General features: G+C 43.1%; 1 protein-coding gene across 7 annotated transcripts; it reads left to right on the top strand.

Annotated features, from left to right (window-relative positions):
* The first annotated feature begins 4,576 nt into the window (after positions 1-4,576).
* Positions 4,577-23,561, top strand: LOC147891658 (Rubisco methyltransferase family protein). Of its 7 annotated transcripts, none has more exons than XM_087388096.1 (6): positions 5,710-5,880; positions 6,722-6,780; positions 6,947-7,321; positions 7,440-7,736; positions 22,067-22,330; positions 22,462-23,561. In XM_087388096.1, exons 3-6 carry the CDS (start codon positions 7,127-7,129, stop codon positions 22,813-22,815), a joined length of 1,110 nt encoding a protein of 369 aa, XP_087244222.1. In that variant the 5' UTR covers positions 5,710-5,880; positions 6,722-6,780; positions 6,947-7,126; the 3' UTR covers positions 22,816-23,561. The 7 variants fall into 7 exon arrangements, with proteins under 7 accessions (XP_087244221.1, XP_087244226.1, XP_087244222.1 ...); XM_087388099.1 differs by lacking the exon at positions 5,710-5,880 and having other exon boundaries at positions 5,981-6,780; positions 6,947-7,065; positions 7,155-7,321; XM_087388095.1 differs by lacking the exons at positions 5,710-5,880; positions 6,722-6,780 and adding an exon at positions 4,577-5,152 and having other exon boundaries at positions 7,155-7,321.
* Positions 23,562-25,433: the final 1,872 nt, after the last annotated feature.

Here is a 25,433-nt window from a genome sequence, read left to right as displayed (position 1 = left end):
ATTGTTTGGCACTAAAAATGACAAATTCAAATGCTTTGCTGAAGCAAGGATTATTTGGCTTTCATATGGGAGAGACACAGAGACTTGGAGCTTGTTTAAATCAAAAGTAGTCAATTATGAAGCAGTTGATAGCTCTTGGATCCAAATTTGATGATGAAGGCTCAAAGGCAATACTTTTCTCAACTTTGGCCCATAAGTATCCTAATTTGGTTTAAATCTTATCGTTGAATTCAAAAGGACTTGAATTCATATATTTAATTGAATTGTTCATGACTGAGGAGAGATGTATAGAATCGAGTCTTAAGAGAAGCCATTGCCACCTTATGTCATGCCTATGATTTAAAAAAATTTGGCAATATCCAACACCTTCAGAAAAGTCTCAGCTCTGAGCTAATTGAGAGTTTTTACTATGCCTATTTGACTGCATTCGACAACATCCTGGCATATCCCCATCAACTCTCCTTTGACCTATCTACAATTATTGACACACTATATCTACCAAAGACAAAGATAATTGGGATTATCTCCCATAAAGAATCATCCAAAGAAGCAAACCAAGGACTACTGTGCTGAAATGAGAGTATGCAAAATATTACTGAAAGGAGAGACAAGGAACTTGTGAGTCTCAGTGACTAGGGTTGAATATGTCCAGCAAAAGGGCTATTGAAAAGGCTACTCCTGGTTGGTAAATACTACATGTTTAATCATATGGGTCAACTTGGCACCATCATGGATATTTTCATAAGCATTCCTTGATCCACTTGTGGTGTGAAGCTATTGAGGCCTTTGCACTACCTTTGCAAAAGCATAAGAAGTATTTTGATGACTATTAAGAGCTAGCTCATGGGTATGTAAATGCTAAGATACCTATAAAATCTTGGCTCTCAAGATAGTAGCACTAAACTCTTTGCTATGTAACCAAAAGGCTTACATAATTAGTTTTTGGCATGCCAACATTTCACTGTGTCATTCCATCAAAAACAAATTACAAAAATTTAAAAACCTCGATGGGGAGTTCTACCACCATTTTGCCATCAAGAAGGGATGACAACCATCTAGAAACAAAATTAGAATGTCAGAGATTAGGTCGACTCTGTGCTTGCGAATGAAATCTAACATCATAGTCATGTGATGGGAATACTTATAAGATGCACTGTATTAATTATACAACCATGGAAACACAATAGCTAGAATTGGTTTAATTCTAGTCAGAGCGATAAATCTGCACCTTTATTCATTGTAATTGCAAAGAATTTTAGCTCTATGCCACCTTGCATCCATGATAAGGATGCTTTTATTACTGCAAATTTGGATATATTATCATGCATTTTAGGCTTTAATACCTCTGAACAATTGAAATCAACATTAGTTGGACCTCCACTCAATTGAGAGATACTACCATGAGGCGATGAAGGTGCTCTTATCACATCAAATTAGCCATGATTGTCAATATATATATGTATTGGTATTCAATTGCAATGCTTACTCATCGTTTCTCACTCCAACTCAGTCCTTGAGCACGCTAACCTCCAATTATGAGTATTCATCGAGCCTTGTAGGTGTTAGTGTCCCACAAGGTGAGACATATCTCTATGTGAGAAACATAAAGACCACATCCCACTCGAGTACCCAACATGGGACCAATCAAATGTAAAGATTGCATATCGACCCAACTGCTATTAAAGAGAATATTGAAGTAGCCTTGGGTGTGGGCCTTTAAACATGAAATAGTCAAAGAGATACAAGACAAGACGACAAAATAATAGGCCTAATAGGTTATGTGAGAAGTTCAACCAAACTCAAACTAACCCTAGACTAGCCCTTTGAATGCCAACCTAAGGGTGAATACAAAAGTAAAACAAGTGAAAGAAATGAATGACTTTTGTTTGCCCAAAATGTAAAACAAAGGAGGTAGTGAATGGAGAGAGACACTCAATGAGAATAAAAATGTTACGGAAATTATATTTATGATATATCTTGCTTTGGACATTATTATTTTTAGTCGAGTGTGACTATGGCAAAGTACTCCATAAGACCGCACTAGACGCGGTAGGGGTCCTAATGGATACTTTGCATGGTTAGTTAGGGACGCCTGACTAGCTTGTGTTTTGCCATGCTAGATGATCGGTATTGTGGGTGATTCCATGTTAATACTGATGTCGCTAGTGTTATTGGTATTGTGCTTGATTATTGTGCTTTGAGTGCGGTTATGTTGGGATCGATTGATTTGGTGATTCGTTCAATTGATTGTTAATAACTAATGTAATTGGTGGCTTGAGTACAGGTGATGGAACTCATAGCGAGAATTGGAGTTAGTGCAAGGGTACCGATTGAGGTGTCGCACAGCGCATTATATATGGCCATGGGCCAATTTTGTATTTGTTTTATTATTGCAAGTTTGAGCAATATATTTTGTTGTGGACATAATTCATTTTGGGCCCTAAGATGGCTATGTAAAGCAAATCCCTCATTTTTGGACGAGAGGGATAGTTTTGACTCCTTGGTGCTTTTATGGAATATCATAAATACTCTAGATGAGGAAGCATGAGCCACTCATCTAGGGGGGGAGATTGTACCCAATCTACTATTGTTCTCGTGGTGTGATTGTGCTCTTCTTTTCCAATTGATTAAGGTGGTGAATTTGTGTGAAAAGAATTACCTTTTGGTTTCAAAAAACAAGGGGTCCTAAGTCTTGAATGCTCATTGCCAAACTCGTCCCAAAGCCATTAGTGCACTTAACTCGCACTTAATGGTAGCCAATCAAAGCATCACACCTATTTTAGAAGCAAATTAATCCTAAAAATTTTGAATTTCTGCTTTACAAAATGAGAACGATTGCTAAGACTACCCAGAGGGTAGGCCAACAAGCCAACAGCGTTTAGGCCAAGCAACTAAAACGTGTGTATGTATGTGCCGACGATGAGCCTCAAGGGCTGCTCAAGATTCTATCATATAGGGGTGCTATTGGCACTTTCAATTTCAGTACAACGCAAAAAAAAAAGAAAAAGGAAAAAAGAATACAAGAGGCTCCCTTTTTGAAAATTTCCAGAAAGACTCGCAGGGGCTGCTCAAGATTCTATTGTATAGGGGTGCTAGGAGAGAGAGAGAAGGAGATGTGACAACCCCTCCCTTAGATTATGACAACCCTTAAATCTCCTCTCAGGTTATCCTTCTATCATAGCATTCATTTAAGGCCCTTGCACAATTCCCATAATAAGAAAATCCAAAACAAACGCTATGGCTTTGCCTTTGGCATGCCAAAAATGATGGTTAAAAAGAGATTCTTTTGCAAAGAAGAGTACCTAGCCTAGTGGCTTCCTTAGAGAGCCTATCACTACCTATTTCCTCAGGGTTTTCTCATTTTCCAAGGGCGCCTAAAAAAGTATGTTTCTCTATGCTAGAGCCCTGGCCTTAACAGGTTAATGCTAATAAATAAAAGCTTGCAATAGCTATGTTGCTCCACATGAGTTGGCTGCTCGTGTTTCATCCCTCGAGAAGAGCCTTAGTAGGCCACACACAGTTGTCCCTCATAGATGGCCATGTGTGTGTGGGGGTGTGAGGGGGGGAAAACCTCATGTTTCTAAAAGTGCAAAGCTCACATAATGCTCATATTATATCCCCTATATGATACAAAAATTCAAGCTCTTATAAATTTGTTTCCAAGGTCAAGTGGGGGGTTTTGAAAAGGAAGCAATTAATGTATAGCAAGGGGTATGGAAACATACCACATGTGTTCAAATGGAGAGGTTTTTTAATTCACAAATTTAAGGTAAATTTGAAATCTATGTTTCTATATGGGTTTTTAAATTGCATTTTGAAAAAAAAACCCATAACTTTGTTAGCACTGCCTCCATTGAGGGAGTGCTTTAGTGGATGAATGATGTTACTTTCGAAAATTTTCAATATTCTTTTCATTAAAAGACTTTAACGTGTTTTTCTCTTTCACTTAATCGAGGCTTCTTAGAATGTCCAAATAAGGCTTCGTCCACTCTCCAAATTTAGTCTTAAGGTTTTTTTTGCTTTGTCCATTCTTGCTTTGTGTGCCTATGCCCTCCCCTTCCTCCTTCCGTTATCAAGCTCTCTTCCTCCTAGCTATCGCAATCGATTACCACAACCTCTCTAACATGCAACTTGACCACGATGACTGTAAAGGTACTCTGCTAGTGTCACAAGCATGCAGTGTCTCATTACCTCCTTTCCTAGCATCCACACCACCCTCATCAGCCCGAGTAGTCACATCAGTAGCAAGCAACTTTGTTACTTGGAGGTTGTTTGTGCCACCTCATGGGCTAGAATGTGTCCCATGTCACATAGCATGGTTACAACCTCAGCACGTCACATCAACCTACCACGTCAGCTTGACATGTATAATGTTGAAATTGTGGACGAAGGTTATTCTAACCACTCTTTACTTGAGTGACTAAAGTTTCAATTCAAGTGACCAATACTGGTAGGTCTTAAGTGAAGGCGATTCAATAAGAAGCGAAAATAGCCAATTTTTATTTAAAAAAATTCTCCATTTTTTATTGATCCACATGCTATTTTAGGCCCCCCCTCTCTCTCTCTTTCCTATCAATTCATCATCTCAGGCCTCTTTGGATCTGGGGGGAGTTCTTAGGAATGATTTGTCTTCCTCATCACTATCAATTCACCATCTCCCGACTCTTTCGCTATTTGGATCTCGGGCAGGCCTTATGAATGATTTGTTATCATTCACCTTATTTTTTTAAGGAGGGCAGCTCCAGCTCAGCTCAGCTCAGGTGAGCTTTTAAAAACCGAATGCTATAATCCTGTGCTTAGTGGGAGTGCTTTGGCATGGCCTCGTTAGCGAGCAGAGCGCTTGCAGATGTGCACTCTGTGCTTCTCTGCAAGCGCTCAAGTTCTCGAATTCAACGAGCTCACCTCTTCTCCACAGAGAACAACCCCGACCTCATACGTTGGGTCCAGCAGGAGGGAGGATTCGTGCACCCGTCTCTACAATTGCAGCTCTCCGATAATCATGGCTTTGGACTCATTTCGACCCACTCCATTTCCGCTGGCACTCCTCTCATCTGCCTTCCTCGTCACCTGCCCTTGGCCTTGCCCTCCCTTGAACATGTCCTTCCCAACACCCCGGAAAAGGCTCTCCTAGATTTGGCCGATCGGGTGCCCAGTAAGTCCGTCCTTAAAGCTTCTCCTTTGGGTGTCAATTAAATGTGTAAATGTGGGTGGGTTGTCAAGTGAATTCATGGGCTTCTTCTTTTGCTACATTCATAATAATCGATGCCTCCTTGTTTTGGATGAGCCCGTAAACTCGAGGGCTATCCGTATGAGCAACCTTTCCTAATTGCTTCTAGTTGCTCAAGATTTTTATTTTTTTAGGTATTGGTTTGTGTAGCAGAAGCTCTACTAAATCTTTTCAGTGAAGCACGATGGTAAATTTCGGTGGCTCGAACAGAAACATTTCTTCGACTTTGAGAAGATGTATGAAAGGATGGATTGGGGGAGTACCATGCGGTGACTGTGCTTCTCGACATGATGGACCAATGGGGACTCTGCAGTGTATGTAGGCAGCTCCAGTCAACTCCACATTGCAAGCCAAACGAGGGAGGCCTTTTCTCTTACACTCAAGACAACACGGCTGCCCACTAGCACCTTTCTTGTTCCTCTTTATCACAAAGGCTTTGGGTATTTTGTCTGCTCTCAAGAGGCAAGGCTGGTTGGAATATATCTTTGTGGAGGGTTCAGCTGATACCTTGGAGCTGGCAAGACTCTTGCTGGATGTCTATTACCTAGCCTCGAGGGCAAGGTTAAGGAGGTCGTTGGCACCTTCTAATATTCCCACATCATCAAAGGTTGGAATGGGCAGTTGGGTTTTCATGATAGATAATTGAGAATAAGGTACACCCATGCCCTATAGTAACTATAAAAAAGAGTATATTGTCACGAGGGGCTTCTTCCTTCTAGATCACAAGAATACTAAACTTGGTATCAGGGAAGACACTTAAAAAATCCTCACACTCTCTAATCAACAGTCCACGAGGAGATGAAGCAAAATATAGAAATTATAGCATAAGTAGAGGGGCAAAATAATTTAGCATAAAAACTCATCCACTGGTGCAGGATAAACAGCTCAAAGTTAAGCAACAAACATGAAGATCAAGGACCTAAAACAGTCAAAATTGTCAAAGTTGAATCTAGAAAGGACATTGGGCTGCTCCTCAGTCCTATGTGCTTGCTTTAGATGGCTAGTGGCTCCTATGCCACTCGTGTTGCAATGCCAGTGTCCAACCACAATGCTGCCAGTTGTACACTCACCCATCTCTTACTCTCCGTTCAGCCCGTCTTCCATTCAGCGAGATGTTGTCATTGTACATCAGCATTGGCCTTATTTGTGACCTTAATCACCTAGTCAGCCCTAAATGCTCTAAGTGCCTTAGGTGCCCTAGATGCCCTCCTAAAGCCTTATCCCTAAGTCTCTTGAATGCCCTGAGTGTCATAGGTGCCCTAGGTGTCCCAGCTGTCCTCAAGGTGATTTTGTCTTGGAAGTTGGATGAAGCTGATGATATATTTTCGTGGCCCTACAAAACATGTACTAATAAAGTTAGAGTCTTGTGCATAGGGGTTTTGTTTGCAGTTAATTGTATGTATCCTTATTAGGGAAGCTTAACCACACCCTGACTCAGTCTCATCATGGGCCAACTATGTATATCAATTGTCACTGGCTGTTTACGGTGGGCAGCCATCAGGATTACCAAACAACATGGGCCCTTTATGAAGGCATTCAAGAGCTATTTCAAGGTCACGTTCTTTTCAGTCACTTCACGTTGGCTAAGTTTGAAAGATAATTTTTTTTAAGTTTTCAAAAAAGCTAAGAAAAGCAAATCCAAGCCAACTATAGCTTAAAACATTTTCTACTTCCATGTTTGGTGATATCTCATTTCATCTCATGTTCTTTATTTTTTAGGTTGTGATGGTATCCGCATGTTTATTTTGCAAATGGTGTTCGATGAGATGAGGGCATTATTGTTTAAGGGAACGAGAGTAAAAGGGTTCAAGGAATACTTTTTTTTTCAGAGTTCATAGGTAGTGCTTATGATTATATTTTACAGTAAGGCCTTCCTAGTGGCAAAGGGGAAAAGAATAAATGGGCTTAAGTGGAAAGGATGTGGCAGAAGGACTATGGGCATTGAAGCTTGGCCTGAAGCTGTTGATGGAGAGGGCGCAAACAAGTTCATTTTGGTGGCCTTACATAAGCAACTTACCACAGCGGTTCAACGTCCCGATTTTTTTTTCAGGAGATGAAATTGCAAGTTTGCAATATGCTCCTGTGCTCCACCAGGTTCTGCTGGCTGCTCTTGTTTTTGAAACGTGCTTGTGTTTTGAACTGCAATACGAGCCCCCCTTCCTTCCAATGCTGGGTTTTTTGCTTCAGTCTATTGTACATGTGTGCACGGCAGGTTAAGAGAAGGTGCCGGGCTTTGATAGAGCTTGCCAGTGTTGTGGAAATTTTTTCATCAAAGTTGTCTGCTGCTGAGCAACCATTTCGGGGACAGCAAGTCGATGCTAGTGGCTTGGGTTGGGCAATGGCAGCGGTATCCAGCAGAGCATTCCTTGTGCAAAAGCATGAAGATTCTTTAAAAGAGATTTCTGGTGGACATAGAGTGATGCTACCTCTGATAGACATGTGCAACCACAGTTTCTCTCCAAATGCTCGCATTATTCAGCAGGAAACAGAAAATGAGGCAGCATTTGTTGTGAGTCCATTGAGCTCTTTGAAGATTGATGCATTTTGGATTTGTTGTGCTTTACTCAAAATCTTTAAGATATGAAAATGCAAGCCAATCGGTTATAAGTCTGATAAGACAAAAAGATGGGTCTGGTCCAACAGGATCGGATTTTTAGAGAGACAGGTCACACCAGTTTGATGAGGAACACCTATGATGCTTTGACTTGTCTTTTATCTGCATAATACACAGTTCTATACACTGACGGCTTATGAAGCTTTTATCTGCATAATACACAGTTCTATACACTGAAGGCTCATGAAGCTGGTCTTTTTACTTTTTTTGGAAGACCTTGTTCCTTCTTGAATTGTTTTGTAACTTTTTTTCAGTGAATGGCGTACAACTTACAGAAGGAAAATTTTAACAGGAATCTGCTGTCTCTGATAACCTGTGCAGAAACTCATGGACATTGGAAAGAGCAAATGAAGACTGGACAACTTAGCATTTTTTGGGGACCACAAAGACATTCTTTATCAAAAGAAACTGCTAATTGACGTCTATGGGGTTGAAAAAAAGTCTATTGGTGACCAAATTTTGTCTTGAACTTTTTTGGAGGATTGGGGCAGTCTGAGGAGACTGTACTAAAAATTAGGCGAGGCTTAGTCACAGTTCACATGTGAAGAGAAATGCGATGGTTGAATGATAACCATGCAAGAATTTGTAATCTTTGGAGGAGCTCATGTGCATTGGGATGGTTGCCTCTTATGCTTTTGGCCCCAACGTAACTTGACTTGTGCAAGGGACTCTTAATTCTCCATCAAGAACCCAGCCACTTGGGTGTTTCGAAATCAGGAAGGGAGTGAAAAACAACAGCAATTCACAGGGAGAGATTGAGAGAGAGAGAGAGAGAGAGAGAGAGAGACACACACACACACACACACACACACACACACCACACTAGGGCCCAGAAATAAGGGCTGCACCTCCGCCCCTCCCTTCCCCGAAGCATTTTATTTCAGAAAGACAATAGCTTGGCACAAAGAGAGATCATGAGAAGGAGAAGAACTGACTACTTCTGAAATTGTACAAAGAGCATGAAGGCTCTTGAATATATAGACTTGAGCCAGCCCATGCTTTTAGGCTTTTTCATAAAACTGGCTCATGCTTTTAGCCAGAATAGGCTGGCTTTTCTGGAAAGCAAGGGATTTCCCCCAAAAATTGGGCGCTTTCATTGTTGTAGCTCTTTTCCACCCGTCTTTAAAGCTGGTTGCCCATTTAAAAGTGCTTTCCCCCTTAATTCGTGGGATAATTTACCACACTCTAGTCCCAAAACGATACCAACACACTTGCCCATTAATTTGTTAGCCAATGCATTCATTTTGGTGCTCTTGACTAATCGTAGTTGTGGGCGTCCCCACCATGCATGTGAATAAAAACAAATAATAAAATAGAAACGTTCTCTAGTTGACTAAGGCAACTCTCTTTGACCGGAATCAAAATAAAGGATTTTCTCATACCCATGAGCATGTTAGCACTTAGCCCTGGTATGTGCCTTGTAAGTCAGGTCAACTCAAAGTTGACTTCATTGGTCAACTATATGGTTGACTTGGTTCCTCAGTTTCTCAGCTTGCTGTTTTGCTCCCTTGCATTCCATCTCCATTCCATTGCTCCTTGCACCCAACAGTGGTATCAGAGCAGGTTTTCTTGCTCGTTAGTCAGCCTTCCATTGCTCCTACCTGCCATGTCTGGTGCTTCATTTCGTCGCGAGAAACCTGTTTTTGGTGTGGAAAACAGTCCAATGGTTGTTTTTTGGCTTTTTCAGTTCCATTTCAATGTTTTTGGAAAATTTTGAGATGTATGTATACAAAAGATGTTGTCCTGCACCATTTCAAACCCATCCGTGTAACTGTATGTATGTCATACGGGTCCGTACGACAGCCGCACGAATCTGTATGGACAGCTGCCCAACGCTACTAGGAATCTGTATGACATGTCAGAAGTTGATCTGAGCAATTTTCAGCAGTTCTTTGGGGTTTTCCTGCTCAATTTTGGACTTTTTTAGTCATTCGGGCCTTATTCCAGCTACTCTAACCAGCTCTAGTGGCATTTGCTGGGATATGCTCCTTCTTGACTCAGATCTGCTGGGTAGATTGCAAGATAATATCAGATTTGCAGGTCATTTTGTCACATTTGTCCAAATAGCAGTGACATTTGCCTGCTTTGATCTGAAATTGGGGCTTATTCAGTGAAATTTGCAGGACATTGTAGGAGAGTTGGTCACATTTGTAAAATTATAGCAAAATTTGGGGCTTTTCCACATGTGCCCTCTTTTTGGCATATTTGCCCTCTCAAAGTTTGGGGCTTTTGCTAGATTTGCTGATATTTCCAGTGATATTTGCTTGACACAGCCAGATTTGGGTTCTATTTGCATTCGCCCTTTGATTTGGGCTATTTGTCCTTTGAAATTTGTGGCATTCAGCCAACATTTGGGACAGATTCAGCTCAGACTTGCATTGGACAGATTTGCAGACATTTGCCCTTTGTTGGACTGTTCATTTGCAGGACAGCTCTTTTGCAGGGGAATCCTTTGATTGGACATATATCTTTTGCAGTTCATTCTTTGGGGACAGCTTGTGCATTTTGCTCAGTGTTTGAGCAGCCTACTTGGCATTTACAGTTGCAGAGCATTTGCTGTCATTTTTGGGTTAGCACTTGCAGATTTGCAGTCAGCTTTGCAGAAGCCAGCTCGTTGCATTGTAGGCTTTGAGGCCTTGATTTCTTTGGGGATTGTTATTTGCAATGGTTCACCATCAATCTCTTGGAATGCGTGCCCATGAAGACAAGCTTTATGGTACCAACTATCCCATGTGGTTGTACTTGGTGCACCACCTGTTGGTATCCCGCAATTTTTGGGGTATTGCCAATGGATCAGAGACTAGACCTGTCTTGTCATCACTCACCTGCTGCCACCGCAACCATTTCTGCCACTTCTGGCTGATCTACCACTACTCCCACAGTGTCTGCCGCAGACCCTCCATCACCTGAATAGATTTGTTGAAGATAATGTTAAGATGAATGAAGGGGACAGCATGGATGCCTAAGTAAGGATCTTAGAGAGCAGCTCATCAATGTTGATGAGGTTGTCCCAGATTCACAAGTAGTGTCTTCGACACTTGATGGGCTCCCTGACCAATATCAGGGATTTTCTAGGACATTGAGGTTGGTGGCCATGGGTAACCCCAACCACTGTAGCTTCAATCAGCTTATTTCCCTGCTCCTGCACGTGGATGACATGCTTGTCACTAGGCCAGATATGGAAAAATTGCAGATTTCAAGGCTGATTTGCAGACATCATTAGCCATGGGCTATTACTTGGGCATCCAATTTGCATACTTTGAGGGGAGTTTAATGATGGGTTAGTCCAAGTACATGGGACAGCTCTTTCACCGCTTCCATTTTGAGGATTGCAAGCCAGTTTCTACACTAGTGGAGCCGGGCTTCCGTTTCTCCTTTGAAGATGGGAGTGCCACATTTGATGACACCCTTTGTCAGCGGGCTGTGGGCTGCCTCATTTATTTATGTCATACTTGGCCTGACCTTCAGTGTGCCATCTCCTAGTTACATGCACAAGCCCAGCACGTAGCATTGGCAAGCCGTGAAGCGGGTCTTCCGTGACTTGAAGGCCATGCAAAAGTTGGGACTGTTCTTTTGTGATGAGTACTGGTCTCGCATGCTTTCACGGACAGTGATTGGGCAGGTTGTTATGACACGAGAGTGTCCCGCAGTGGCAATTGTTTCATGCTTGGATCTTTATGCATCTCATGGTTCTGCAAGAAGCAGCCTACAGTTGCTACTTCTAGCTGTGAAGCTATGTACAAGGGGGCTTTCACAGCTACAACAGAGTGTGTCTAGCTTCACAAGTTGCTAGGAGATCATGACATCACTCAGCCAACTTCTACTACGATCTACATTGACAGCTAGAGTGCTTTGGCGCTTGTGCATAACCGAGTGTTTTGTGCGCGTACAAAGCACATTTTGGTTCATTATATTATGTTCGAGAGCGATTGTCAGCTAGAGACATATAGTTGTCCTACGTGCCCACGGAGTACAACTTAGCAGATCTCTTCACAAAGGCTCTATCGCGATCCAAGTTTGAGGCTTTTTGGATTCCATGTATTACGTGATGAGGCATGTGCCTTGTAGGTGAGGTCAACTCATATAGTTGACTTCATTGGTCAACTATATGGTTGACTTGGGGACCATATAGGCCACCTCTTTGTACTTTCTCAGTATCCATTTGCAAGTACTCATCATTTCCTCAGCTTGTTGTTTGCTCTCTTGCATTTCAGAACATGCGGGCCTCTTGGGCTGTAGTAGGCACCTCCTTGTAATTGGCCTTAAGAGAACTAAAGGGTGGTGAACTTGTGCTAAACTGTCGGTATCACACCAAACACTTTCTTTACTTAAATTGCTTAGAAATAAACTGAAAAACGTAGAATGCCCTTGGTCAATGAAAACAATGCACCAGACACCCATTGGCCCCAAATGCCTTGGCGCCCCTTTTGGTATTTATTTAATTCTTTTGAATAGAAAAAGCTTTACACTAGGGGCTCACCCCTGCACTGTTCCTCTTGTAGTTTTCTCTGACTATTCTCTGGACATCTATTCCACAGTGCACCACTAGGATCCAACTAGCAAGCCAATCTTAGGTTTCCACTTCTGACTTGACCCAACTAAAGGCATCAAAGCATCCAAACCAACATCCAAACTGTGCTCAAGGTGGCCTCAAGGCTTTCACATGCATCAACATTGTCCACTGGCCTTTCCCAGGCGCATCCTTGCTTCTGAGTACTTGCTTAAGCCTGTGGGAACTAGAAAGGACTCCAAACACACGAAATACATTGTGAATAACTTCAAACTAAGGAAAGGCAATAAAAAAGAAGACAACAACCATGTACCGGTTGTCCATGGAAGAGGGGCGAGCTCTAGTTTCACACCTATCCCTTATCTAGGTTCCCAACAAGGTGTAGGTGCCTTCCAGCCTCTGGGTAAAGAGAAAATGAGAGAGATAGAGAGCGGAAGTCAGCCAAGAAAGAGATGTAGAGGAAAAAGGCCAGCATATCTGCCCCAAAGTTTCTACCTTAGGATATGCATCGGAAAAGCCTCATCAGGAAGTGTGCCTGCCTTGAAATGCTCTCCAAGACCTCCTCGGAAAATGTGCCCTCCCGAACTGTGCGCCAAAAGTTCGTACAATCCGTACCTCAATCGTACAGTTTTGGAAATGAGCCTTGGGATGCACCTCTGCAATTTGTACATTGTATGGATTGCCTCGACTTGTGTGCAGTAGCAAAAACGGTAGTAGAAGCAAGCAAAAGCGTGAGCAAGAGGTGCCAACAACAAAAGTGCAAGGAAACTGTGAAGCTGGCGTGGAAAATTGCTCCCAACTCATTTTGCAGTCTTTGGAATGCTTTAGGAGGGTGAGGGAGAGAGATGGTAGGTGGTGGGAATACACACGCATATGCATGCCATTTGGCCCTTCATTAAAGTCCTAACCACCATACCAAGGACAACGTTCGTTGTCCTTGGGCCCAACTTTAAGACCCCTCTTTAATGCCTTTGCCTTGCCCATAGGACCTAGTGGGTGCACCTAGAATTTGCCCCTAGGAACTTCTATGAAGTTTGCACTTTCTCTAGCCAAAGTAGTACTTGACTTAACCACGGTTAAACTTGGGTTGAGTTACAATTGACTTTTCACGTCCCTGTGACATACCCTAGGTTGCTGCTGAAAACTTCCAGGAAAATAAAGAATAATGAAAATAGGTAGAAATAGTCCATACTAGAATACACATCATCAGTAAGATACAACCTGCAATGATAATATGGGCTAGGAGAGCTCGAGAGTCCATACATACATCAATGCATCCTTTGTGTGGAGTATCGCAAAAACTCATCATGGAGAGCTCACGGCAGAAATACTGCTAGCAAGCAGCATCTCGGGGGAGACAATTGGTGTCACCAAGCGATCTCTAGATACGTGAGCAGTCTGTATCAAGGAAGTGGAGGTGCTATTCCCCTATTGAGCACTAGGCAATGCTCTCTGCTGAACCTGTAGGAGCCTGCACCACAATGGGCTCAAGCTGAAATGCGTCCGGGTAAAGCTGCAAAATCCGAGGTGACTCTGCCAGATCACCCTCCTCCATCCACTTCACATCCAGTGCAGGATAGTTCCTGAACTTCACCATGTAGCGAGGGGAAACTCTACCTCTTACTTTTCTTTCCATATGTGCCAAAATTTGTTCCGGAACCAAGATTTCATCCAACTCTTCAACCTCGGGCTGATCCTCATGAAGCAAGTCAGCAGGCACATCGCCATGGAAAGGCTTCAGTAAACTCACATGGAAGGTCAGGTAGCTTCAGCCTATAAGCTACATCATTAATTCTTTCAGAGACCTGGAAAGGACCATAATACCTCATCTTCAGTTTTGTGTACACTTTGTCCTTGCCTTTCATCTTCCTGAGTCGCGCTTTCTGGAAGCGCAGCAGCACCTAATTGCCCTCTTTCAAGAGCAGCTCATGGCGATGTTTATCTGCTGCCCATTTGTGCTTCTCCTGGCTTTTCTGGAAGGTTGTTTTGATTGTCTGGTAGGCAACATCCAGACTTTCCACAAATCTGTCTGCTTCAAAAATCTTCTCTTTCGTATGCAGAATGGGAGGTGCCTTCCGTTCTCCTGCCACAATCTCGAAGGGTGCTTTCCCTGTAGATGAATGTACAATGTTGTTGTACGCAAACTCAACAAGTGGCAGAAATTGCTCCCATTTCGATTGCTGATCGGAAACATAACACTTGAGAAGATCAAGGGTAGTGGAGTAGGCTTCTTTTGACTGTCCATCAGCAGATTAAGGATGGAAAGAGGATGAGAAATTCAGTGTGGTACCCATATTCTCAAAGATACCTCTTCAAAAAAGACTTGTCATCTGCGGGTCTCGACCACTGACAATCGATTGAGGCATCCCGTGATGTTTGAACACATGAGACATAAAAACTCTCGCCATCTGGTCTGCTGTAATCTTCTTCCGTACGGGAAAAAGTCGGCCTACTTGCTGAATCTGCAAATAATGGTCCATATCCCATCATGTCCTAATGATGTACGTGGAAGATCGAAGATGAAATCCATGGCAATGCTCTGCCAGGGTTGATCGGGAATGGGTAAAGGCTACAGCAATCCAGCCGGCTTGTGTCTGTCATATTTCACCTTGTGGTAGGTGATGCATGTCCTAACATATGTCTTGACATCCTGCCTCAATGTTGGCCAAAAGAAATAATGCTCTTGTCATATTTCACCTTCTGGCAAGTGATGCATGTCCTGACATGTCTCGACATCCCGCTTTAATGTTGGCCAAAAGAAATAATGCTCCATAGCTTTGATGGTGGCATCAATGCCTCCGTGTCCTGCATAATGTGGGGCATGACTCTCGGTCAAAACTTTTGGCTTCAACTGGTGTGTGACACAATTTGCCATGCATCATCAGAAAACCCTCCTTAAGAGTATAGTGCTAATGCCTCTAGCCCTCGACCAACTGATCATAAATCTGTGCAAGATCAGCATCATAGACATATTGATCCTTCATGGCATCAAGCTCATCATGATATGCAATGGTAACGGCTGAAACTTGTGGCTTAATGGACACTGCATCGGGGGTGGGCTTTCGAGAAAGTGCATTTGCAACCACATTCTTCTTTCCAGGCACATGCACAATCTGAAAATGAAACATAGAAAGAAAGTTGGCTGACAAAGCACCGCAAGGATTGGTGATTGATGTGAACATAAAAATCAGCACCTAAAAGATAATGCTTCCTGGTTGAAAGAGCATGTATGATGGCCAACATCTCTTTCTCATAGATGCCAAAATTCATTTCAGCGTCCTGATCCTGATAGCCTCTACTTTGGCGGGGTCGATCTTGACCCCATCCTTACAATATGTCCGAGAAAATGGATCCCTTGCTCCGAAGCTCCTAAAAAACAATTGACAGGTGCTTCTTATGTTCAGCCTCATCTTGAGAGAACACGATGATGTCATCAAAGAAAGTGCCAACAAAGGCTTGGTGTTCTCTAAAAATTCTGTCCATCATTCTGTTGAAAGTGGCAGGTGCATTTGTCAGGCATGACAAGAAACTCATACCGACCAAATGTGGTTCGGAATGCTGTTTTGTGCACATCCTCAGACTGAATTCCAATCTGGTGATAACCACTTTTCAGATCAATGCGGTTGAACATTCCAGATCCCTATAACCTATCCAAAATATCATCTAGCCTGGGTATAGTGAATCTATTCTTAATTGTGATTTTATTGAGGGCTCGGTAGTCAATGCACATCTGCCAGGATCCATTCTTCTTCGGGACCAAAAGCAAGGGTGAGCAGTAGGGTGAAGAGCTGGGTTGAATCAGCCCCTTCTCCAACAGGTCCTTGACCTGATTCATGATTTCTTCTTGTTGGGCTGCACTGACCCTGTAAGGAGGTATGTTAGGTGGGCTGCTACCAGGGATTATGTCTATCGTATGGTCTTCTGGCGTTTCGGGTGGCAAGTACTGTGGAAGAGAGTCAGTGTAAACTACTCGGTGCTCTCTATCAATTCAAACAACAGATTTTGTAGAGGCGTTTGAATGAAATGATTGCGAGTTGCCAAACACATATATTTGAACTTACGAGATTGCAATTAAGGGTGGAATTAAGACTTATACAGCTTAAACACAAAGTAACATCATCGGAAATTGCAATATGATTGAGGGGCCAAGACGCCCCCCCCCCCCTTTATCTAGGCTCACTTTATTGTTGAAAATGGAGATACAAGACCAAGGTGCAATGGACCTTCCAAATTGATGAACTGAGTGAAAGCCTAGGACCTAGATACAAGACTTAAGAGCATATGTACAAGGTAGACAACAGAAAGGAGGACTCCAAGCTCATGTTTCAACTCTTGGCTTGCCCAATCCACAAGGAAGAAGCCTGCAACAATCACCACTTACATCCAACATTAGAGGCAAGCACTAGTTTCTAGAAAGATAGTAGAAACAACATGAAATAGTGTTGTAAATGAGATAAACTTGACAATACAGACTCCCTTCGTGATCTGACCCTTTTGTAGATGAAGTACTTGATGCCTCTGAAGCTCCCTTGGGTGAGGAGAGTGTGGAAATGAAGCTGGAGTGAGAACAGCTCGGAAAAACAGCCTGTAGGCTAGAGAGAGAAAGCCTTTATGGAATGATAGCTGTAGAGAGAGAGTGCCATTGCTGACCCCAAGGGAGGGGGTGTAAGAGAGGAGCTATTGCTGTTCCAGAGGTGCAGAGAAAGGCAGATTTCTGCAAGGGGAAGGGCTAGAAGAGTAGAGAGAGAAAGACTGCAGCAGGAGAAAGGGGCTGTGGCTGCTCCAGGCTAGGAGAAGGAGAGAGGATGCTGCTGCTGTTCCAAAAGAGCTGAGAGGGGGCAGATTTTTGGAGAGGAGGGGTTGGAACTGTAGAGAGAGAGTGTGCTGCTGTAGAGAGAGAGAGTGCTGCTGAGGTGAGAGAATGGCCTGGGGAGAAGCTGGCTGCACCCAAGGAGCTGGAGAGTTTTCATGTAGGGAATGAAGGGGAGAGGCCTTCTTTTATAGGCTCAGTCCCACCCCCAAGCCCGGAGTGGAAGGTGGACACTTGTCCCAGATTTTTGGTGGGCTGCAGTCCCAAAGAGGACAGCCCACAACCTGCCCCAAATCTTACCAGATTTGGGACTAAACACTTGGCCTGCATGCCCAGCCACCTGCCATGCATGCTGCCACATGTGTGGGACAGGTGGACTGACCTGCTAACTCAGATTCCACGTGTCAGCTGCCACGTCACTCCCAAAAACCCTAAAATTTCAAAGTTGTCAAAATTCAGTTCTGATCGCACCCACGGGTTCCTAACAGCTTGGACTATCTATTGACATACTCTAAGGTTATAATTGAGCCATATTGAGCTCAATTATAACCTTAGAGTCAGAAAAACACTCCTTCAACTAAAAAAGAAAACCTGTCCGCTGCTTTTCCAGCCTAGAGAAATGCGGCTTTCTTCTACTGATTGCTTTCTAGATGCAAATACTAAGTACGCTGAAAGGTGTTTTTTCATTACATTGCCAATGGCAATAGTAGATACAACAGGAATAAATTCTCTTTAGCTTAGCATCAAGAACATGTGTTTTGCCACAGTGAGTGATTGTGATAGTTTTATTCTTTGTATCCAAAACAGCCCTAACTCGAAAGTGCCAAGGTATTTCAAGTAACACATCACAACCATTCAGCAGCATAATGTAGAACTCTTCCGTGTTGACGTAGCTTTGAATGTGCATTCTAGAGTAACTGATTGGCTGAGCTCTGGGCAAGCCATGTCCGCATCACACAAGGGACCCATCTCTTCTGCCTGTATTCCCAACTTCCAGCCAGCTCAGGAGAAATGAAGTTGTCTTTGGCCAGATCGAAAAACATCAAAGCTGTTTGGTCTCTTATCTTGCCCCAAGCTCGACATAACTCTGTAGCTTCCACATTTTGAGCAGCCCCGATCAAGTCTGGCAAAAGACCAGGAGTGGGTTTGGGCTTCTTAATCTTCTGATCATTCTACGAGACTCTGTTGCAACTATGACAAGGCTCCCACTGCACTTTGTATTCGCAATTATCTACCTCATCCTGTGAGTCCTTAGTGGCATGCTCAAGAGGAACAGCCGATTCCCCACTGTCCTACTCCTCATCACCCTCACTGATACTATGCTCCTCCTCAAAGCTCTTTGATGTCCTGTCTTCCTCTTGCTCCTCTTGCTTTGAGATGGTCAATGACCTCTCATGGTGTGACATGCTTGTTGAATTGATGGCTGTAGCAAAAATGCAATGAAGGTTTCCTTCACCGACAACACTATCAGGGTTCACCTCTGTGGAAAGATGGTGACGATCTTGGCAATGGAACCACTGTAACCGGCCTTCAGATAACTAAAAGGTAACCATGTATCACACCAAACACTTCCTTTACTTAAATTGCTTAGAAATAAATAGAAAAACAACAGTGTGGAGGGTAGAATGCCCTTGGTCAATGAAAACAATACAGTAGACACCCAGTGGCCCCCAAATGCCTTGGCGTCCCTTTCGGTATTTATTTAATTCTTTTGAATAGAAAAAGCTTTACACTAGGGGCTCACCCCTGCACTGTTCCTCTTGCAATTTCCTCTGACTATCCTCTGGACATTTATTCCACAGTGCACCACTAGGATCCAAGTGGGAAGGCAATCTTAGGCTTCCACTTTTGACTTGACCCAACTGAGGGCATCAAAGCATCCAAACCAACATGCAAACTATGCTCAAGGTAGCCTCAAGGCTTTCACATGCATCAACACTGTCCACTGGCCTTTCCCAAGCACACCCTTGCTTCTGAGTGCTTGCTTAAGCCTATGGGAACTAGAAAGGACTCCAAACACACGAAATACACTACAAATAACTTCGGCGAGTTGTCCAGGAGAAAGAGCTGTAGAGGAAAAAGGCCAGTAGATGAAGTTTATGCCTTAAGATCCGTGCCAAAAAAGCCTTCTTGGGAACCGTGCATGCCTTAAAATGCTTGCTAAGATCTCCCAAGAAAGTGTGTCCGTCGCCTCGAATTGCACGCCAAAAGTTTGTACAGTTTTGAAAATGAGCCTTGGGATGCACACCTGTAATACGTACACTATATGGATTGCCTTGACTTGTGTGCAGCAGTAGAAAAGGTAGCATAAGAAAGCAAAACCGTGAGCAAGAGCTTGACAATGAGGATTGGGGCTGCATATGAAGAGTTACTGGGTCTGATGAATCCACTCTGTAACAACTCCTCTAACTATAGCTCAAGCTCCTTCTCCATCGTCTTGTTGAGACATTATGGATGCTTGCTCGGGGGTGATGAGCTAGGAATGAGCTTAATCCGATGATCACCCGGCCAAGTTAGTGGTAAGGATGGAGGGAGACTTGATGTGAGGAATATCTCCTAGTTGAGTAGATGTAGGCGACATATATTTGCCATCTCGACGAATCTCTCGAGACACCTATATTGGTGAAATCAATGGTTGAGGAAGAGTATCTCAGAGTCAAGGAATGAGCTTTCCGCCATGGCTTGGAGTTTTGAGATCCAAGCCCTTGTTCTGGTAGTTAGGTCGAACCTCAAATTGGTGCCACCATCATGCTCCCAAAATGATATCCATTGCTTGTGTTGGTGCAATCCTGAGTGGTCGGCTATCCTGAGTGGTGCCACCATCATGCTCCCAAAATGATATCCACTGCTTGTGTTGGTGCAATCTTGAGTGGTCGGCTATCTACCCACCCTGAGATCTTCAGAGTGGCTGAAGTGACCTCCATGCTGCTCTCCGTCTATTGTCCCACGAATGTGCCATTCAAGGCAATGGTATTCGTTGGGATGAGAGTCAACTGGGCCTGCTTGGTGGCTTTGGTGGAGATGATATCCTCGGAACTCCTTGAATGCAAGGATGATAATATTGTGTCCACCAATTTAGCCATAAAACTAGAACATTGTGGGAAACGTGTGAGCCCCCCCCCCTTATACCGATCTTCAATCTCCTTGATAACCACGGATGTCTTCGAAGGTGAAGCTGCTAATGAACTACTTGACGTGGCTGCTTCTGCCTAGAGCTTTTCAAATGAGGGCAATCCTACTTCTTGTGACCCTGCACATGACAATAGAAATGCCGGTTCTCTTTGCCATATGTCTCTCAGGTTGCTGAATCTAAGGAACTGCAATAGCCATTGCCATCTTTTGTCATCCATTTCTTCGTATGCTGCCCACTCCCATGTTTCTTCCCGTTCCCACCATCACGTAGCTTGGTGGAGTCATGGTGTTTCTTGTTGGAGGCTGCCTTGGGTCCCTGACCCTTGTTCATGTTTTAAAAAATTTGGGCAAGCTCATAAGAACTCTCATAATCTTGTGGCCTGAAACCGCGTACGTACCACTGGATATTTGAACGCAAAAATGTCACGGGCATCCACAAGCCCATATGGCCATGCTAGCTGGAGCCATGCAAGCATCTGTACAGCCATGCAGGCAGCCCTGCGCAGTCAGCAATCAGTGCACAGTTAATGCCACATCAGTGCAGGTCAAAAAACGCACAGTTGACTTTTTGTTCAAAAGTGAATGCATTGACTTTTGGTCAACGGTGACTTTTTTGATCGGCCTGGTAATGGTCGGTGTTGACCAAGTCAGCCAGGCTGACCTAGCAGCCTATAAAACTTAAAAGGGCAGCCTTTGGCCCTCATTCTTCATCCCACAGTTGGGCATCACAGCCTCAGAATAGCAGTAGCAAGGCCTCCCTGCAGCAGACCAGCAGGGTAGCCTCAGCCTCTTCAGGGATCTAGTGAGGATTCACCTCCTCTAGGTAGTCTCGTCTTCCAATTTTGTAGTGAGGGTTTCAGCCCCTTCATACAGTTGTATTCAGCCCTTTGGGCATTCATTATTCAGTTGTATCTATTTCCTCTCTAGAGGTCCTCTACATTCTCTCCCTCTGATTCTATCACTGACATCCACAGCAGCACTTTGTGTATTGAGTGCATCATCTTGTAGTTGCAGTTAGTATTGAGTAGGAGAGAGAGTACTGATAGTCCATCTCCCGCTACAGCAAACCATGGAGATACTTACCTAGCTTTTCTCGTTCCTTCTGTTGCAATTGGATGGACACCTGCTTGAACCTGTGGCATAGTGGTTTACGGACTTGGTAAGTCCCTTGGACATCTTGAAGAAAGAAAGAAAGAAAAGAAAAGAAAGAAAGAAAGAATTGACCCTGCAATCTGTTCAAATACTGTGGTGGTAGTTCCGTATAATGAGGGATCTCGTGGACTTCATCATCTGCCACTTGTGCCACCACGTGACAGAAGTTGGAGCTTTGAGACCAATGTAGCAGGGAGAAGACTAACTCACTCTCTCTCCTACTAACTGCTGACTAAAGTAGAGACAACACTGGGAGAAGATGCACTCATAAACACAAGTGGAAGCGGTGGGAGTGAGTGCAAGAACTGAGGGGGATTATAGGGGGCCTCTGAAGAGGAAAAATATCTGTATTTATGGTTGCCCAAAGGGCTGAGTACAACTGTAATAAAATAGAGGAAATGAGAATGCATGGAAGGACGGATCCTTCACTGGAAAAGAGTGGAGAAAGTACTGTATGGAAGGAAGATAGACTTCACTGTAGAAGATTGCAAACTGATGGCGAAAGGGGCGGCTCTGCTGCTGCCCTGCGGTGCTGAGCTGGGCCCTATCTGAGGACTGTAGGGATCATGGAATAGTTTTACTATATTGGATGCTTATACTGTGTCGATTTTATACATGCAGGTGGTGGCAGAGGATAATTTGCAGGCAGAAAGTGGCATTCTTTTAAGTTACGGGGCTTTGAGCAACGATATGCTGCTACTGGACTATGGTTTTGTGGTGCCTCAGAATCAACATGACTATGTTGAATTGAGGTATGATAGTTTACTATTAGATGCAGCTTGCACAGCTGCAAATCTGCACTCCACAAGTTTTGCTCATCCTGCACCATGGCAACAAACAATTCTTGAGCGTTTGAGTCTTCAGGGTGCAGGAGCTGCCCTTCAGGTGCATATAAAAGTCAGCTTTCCAACCTTTTATTTAGTTGTGTTGGATGCTTCATTCGTAAATCGGATTGCTAACTCTTTATCTTGCTTTGACGTTTCTGTTGTTTTTACTGGTATGATTATCTTACAAAGGTCAAGGTGGGAGGCCAAAATCTAGTAGATGGTCGTCTTTTGGCAGCATTGAGGGTAATGTTTGCAAAAAATGCTGACATAGCATTAAAGAAAGATTTAAGCATGCTGCAGGGATGGGACCCTCCTCTAGGAGATGCAATTGAAAGCCATGTTTTGAGAACCCTAGTAGCATTGTGTGCCCTTGCACTTGGTCATTTTCCTACCACAATTGCAGAAGATGGGAACACATTGGCACATAAAGAGTTGAGCACAGCGGGTAGGCTTGCAGTGGAGTATCGGATGACCAAAAAACAGTTACTAGTCGATGCCATGAGAGGCTTTACTGAGAAGCTTAATCTTTTGGGAAAGGTGTAAAGTTGCCGGAACACTGAAAGATGAAAGCTATGATAAGGGGATTGATGTGGTGCTTTGAAAATGTTCTGAGGTGCAGGCCAATCTCTACGGGAAGTAATCCTGGAGTTTGTTAGTGCCATGACTAATAATATCCGGTTACAGTGGATGGTTATAACTTATTAACTTGGGATAAGGAAGGGACATATGGGCAGCAGTAAAATCACCTTCAATTGTGTGGACAGCTCCAAGTTACAAGTAAGCTGTTACAAATTTGACAGGCATCTCATGCAGATGATAATCTTTCTTGCCTTCAGAATTGCAGGGCAGATTCATGATTCTTATTTGGATATTTGAGATATGGTATCTCGAATTTGCTGGGTTGAGAGAGGTGACACTAGAGTCTTTTCAAGGCTTGAAATGTTGGACAGAGCTGCCTAGAGGAAGACTGTTAAAAAGGGTACTTAGAATCACGATTGACTAAAATCTGTGTCAATTGAGGAACAAGGATAACAAACATCAATGTAGAATGTGATCTAAGAGGCTGTGTGAGATGCAAGCTCCCATTATCATGTGTGCATTTGGATGTCCCATAGTCTGCCTTTATTTTTGGTTTAGAAATGTGTGCGTGCTTGTTAGCTTTCTTTTGTATATGTGAGGCCGGCTTTCGCATGGGTATGGGTATGTGTGTTGTTTGCATATGACCTGGCCATGTGATTTGTACGTGGCTAAGTGGAGGATGGACATTAATAATTTTTGGCTTTTCATGGATGACTTGAGCCGTCAACTCTATGAAAATGCGCTGGAGAATATCTGTATTTCATTGTCAGACTTTGTGTATGATTTTGATTTACATACCTAAAATTTTGGAGGGGTTTTTCTCAAATTCTAACTCTGAGCAATTCGGGGAGTGCTTGACAAATTTGCTTGAGTCAATAAGGTCTTGGTTTGGAACATGTCTAATGTTTTTTTCATGATGGTTGCGGTGAAGTGAAATGGTCTACCATTGGAATATATTGCACAAGTTATTTGTGATGATGAAGGCATCTATGTGATTTTGAATAGCATTCAAGCGATTTCATCATGTATTGTTTTTCACAAAGTACGTGTCTAGAGTTTTTATGATTTTGTTTCTTGGTACAAATTTATTACTAATTCCTTGTGTTAATCGTTCTTGAATATTCTACCCAAATTGGTGTCAAAGTCGCTCTATGCTATGCATACTTTTCCAAATGCTCATGTGATAATTGGAAAAGATAAAATGTTCAAAGCATGTAGCGTTAAGAAACATACATGCTAGAGTAAAGAGATTTTATTTATTTATTTTGACCCACCTACCCAACTCACATAGTCGGTTGAGGCCTTCGAGGGGTCGCCACCTTGCCTCTTCTCCCATAGGGAATCGAACGAAAGCCGTCCGCCGTGGTAGGCTGGTAGGTGGCTTCGTTAGAGTCTTAGAAGAGTTATCAAATGTTCAAAAATGAAAAAATAATAGTGTCAAATGGAAGGATCTTGTTCAATTCCTTATAAAGTCTTGCATTCATAGTCTACATCAACATATTTGGGTTTTTTTTGGAGTCATCCTCATAAAGGTGGTTGGGGATTAAGCCATAGTTACAATATCTAAGGTGAAAGTTGCTAGAGTGTGCTACATTGTTTGTCGGTTGTAGTTGTAGAGTTGGAAGCAGCTCCAAGGTAGAGTTAGGTTTAGGGTTACCAAGGAGGCAAGGTGGGTTCAGGGTGCCAAAGCAAGTCTCTTGAAAAATGAGGGAGTAGGGTGTATGATTGGTGTGAGAGTCCGAAGGAGTAGAATTCGAGGTTGCAACGAGTGCAGGGAGCATTATGGATCTCTAGGTTGCAATGCATATGGTGTGGAGGATACACCAAGGTGTAAATGAGGTACCAAGGTTGCAATGAGTGGGGGTGGTAAAGGAGTTGCCAAGGTGCTTGTGAGATGTAGATAGAAAAACTAGAAGGAAGAGGGATCATAAGGTTGGGATAATCCTAGCTCTCATAATCTTTGTGAGTAGTAAATTTAACCTCTGCAATTGGTGCAAGGTGTGGCCCTTGCATGTTATGAGATGCTTTGGATTGAATTCTCTCTCCTCTACACAAAAAAGTATATAGTGTATTCCATCAACATGATTTTCTAGGGTTGCACAATCCCCCACCACAATTCATGTTCTGGCTCAGAAATAGGAGATGAAACTATGTCCATTGAAATGTAGGTGAGGTTATCACTCATAGGTTTTTGTGTGTCAATGCTTGTACTCAAAGTTGGTCATCAATTTTGAATAACCCACCTCATCACAAAATGTTGCTATGTTACATAGTATAGTCGGCCCATCGAATTGGGGAATTAAGGCCAAATGCATAGTTTGGAGGATAGTAATCAAAAATTTGATTTGATATCCAAGATCTTGTTAGTATCCTTCTAAACCATGTTCCACTTCATAATGGGTTTAATCTTGATATGGAACATGTTAAAGAGCTTTAAGTCTAATGAGTAACGCCATTGGTCATCTTAGACCTTATGATCATAGACCCAAAATGATCTTGGTTCGTTGCAAGTACCTCCATTGTTGTAGCATTGAAATTACATGAGAGCAATAGCGTGAAGGCACCTACAGGTACTCTTATAA

Source organism: Dipteris shenzhenensis, chromosome 17 (assembly GCF_047967505.1).
Source record: "Dipteris shenzhenensis isolate YYH24624 ecotype China chromosome 17, Dip_SZ_1.0, whole genome shotgun sequence".
Lineage (NCBI taxonomy): Eukaryota > Viridiplantae > Streptophyta > Polypodiopsida > Gleicheniales > Dipteridaceae > Dipteris > Dipteris shenzhenensis.
The sequence above is the reverse complement of the archived record's forward strand: the minus strand, read 5'-3'. Positions and strand labels throughout refer to the sequence as shown.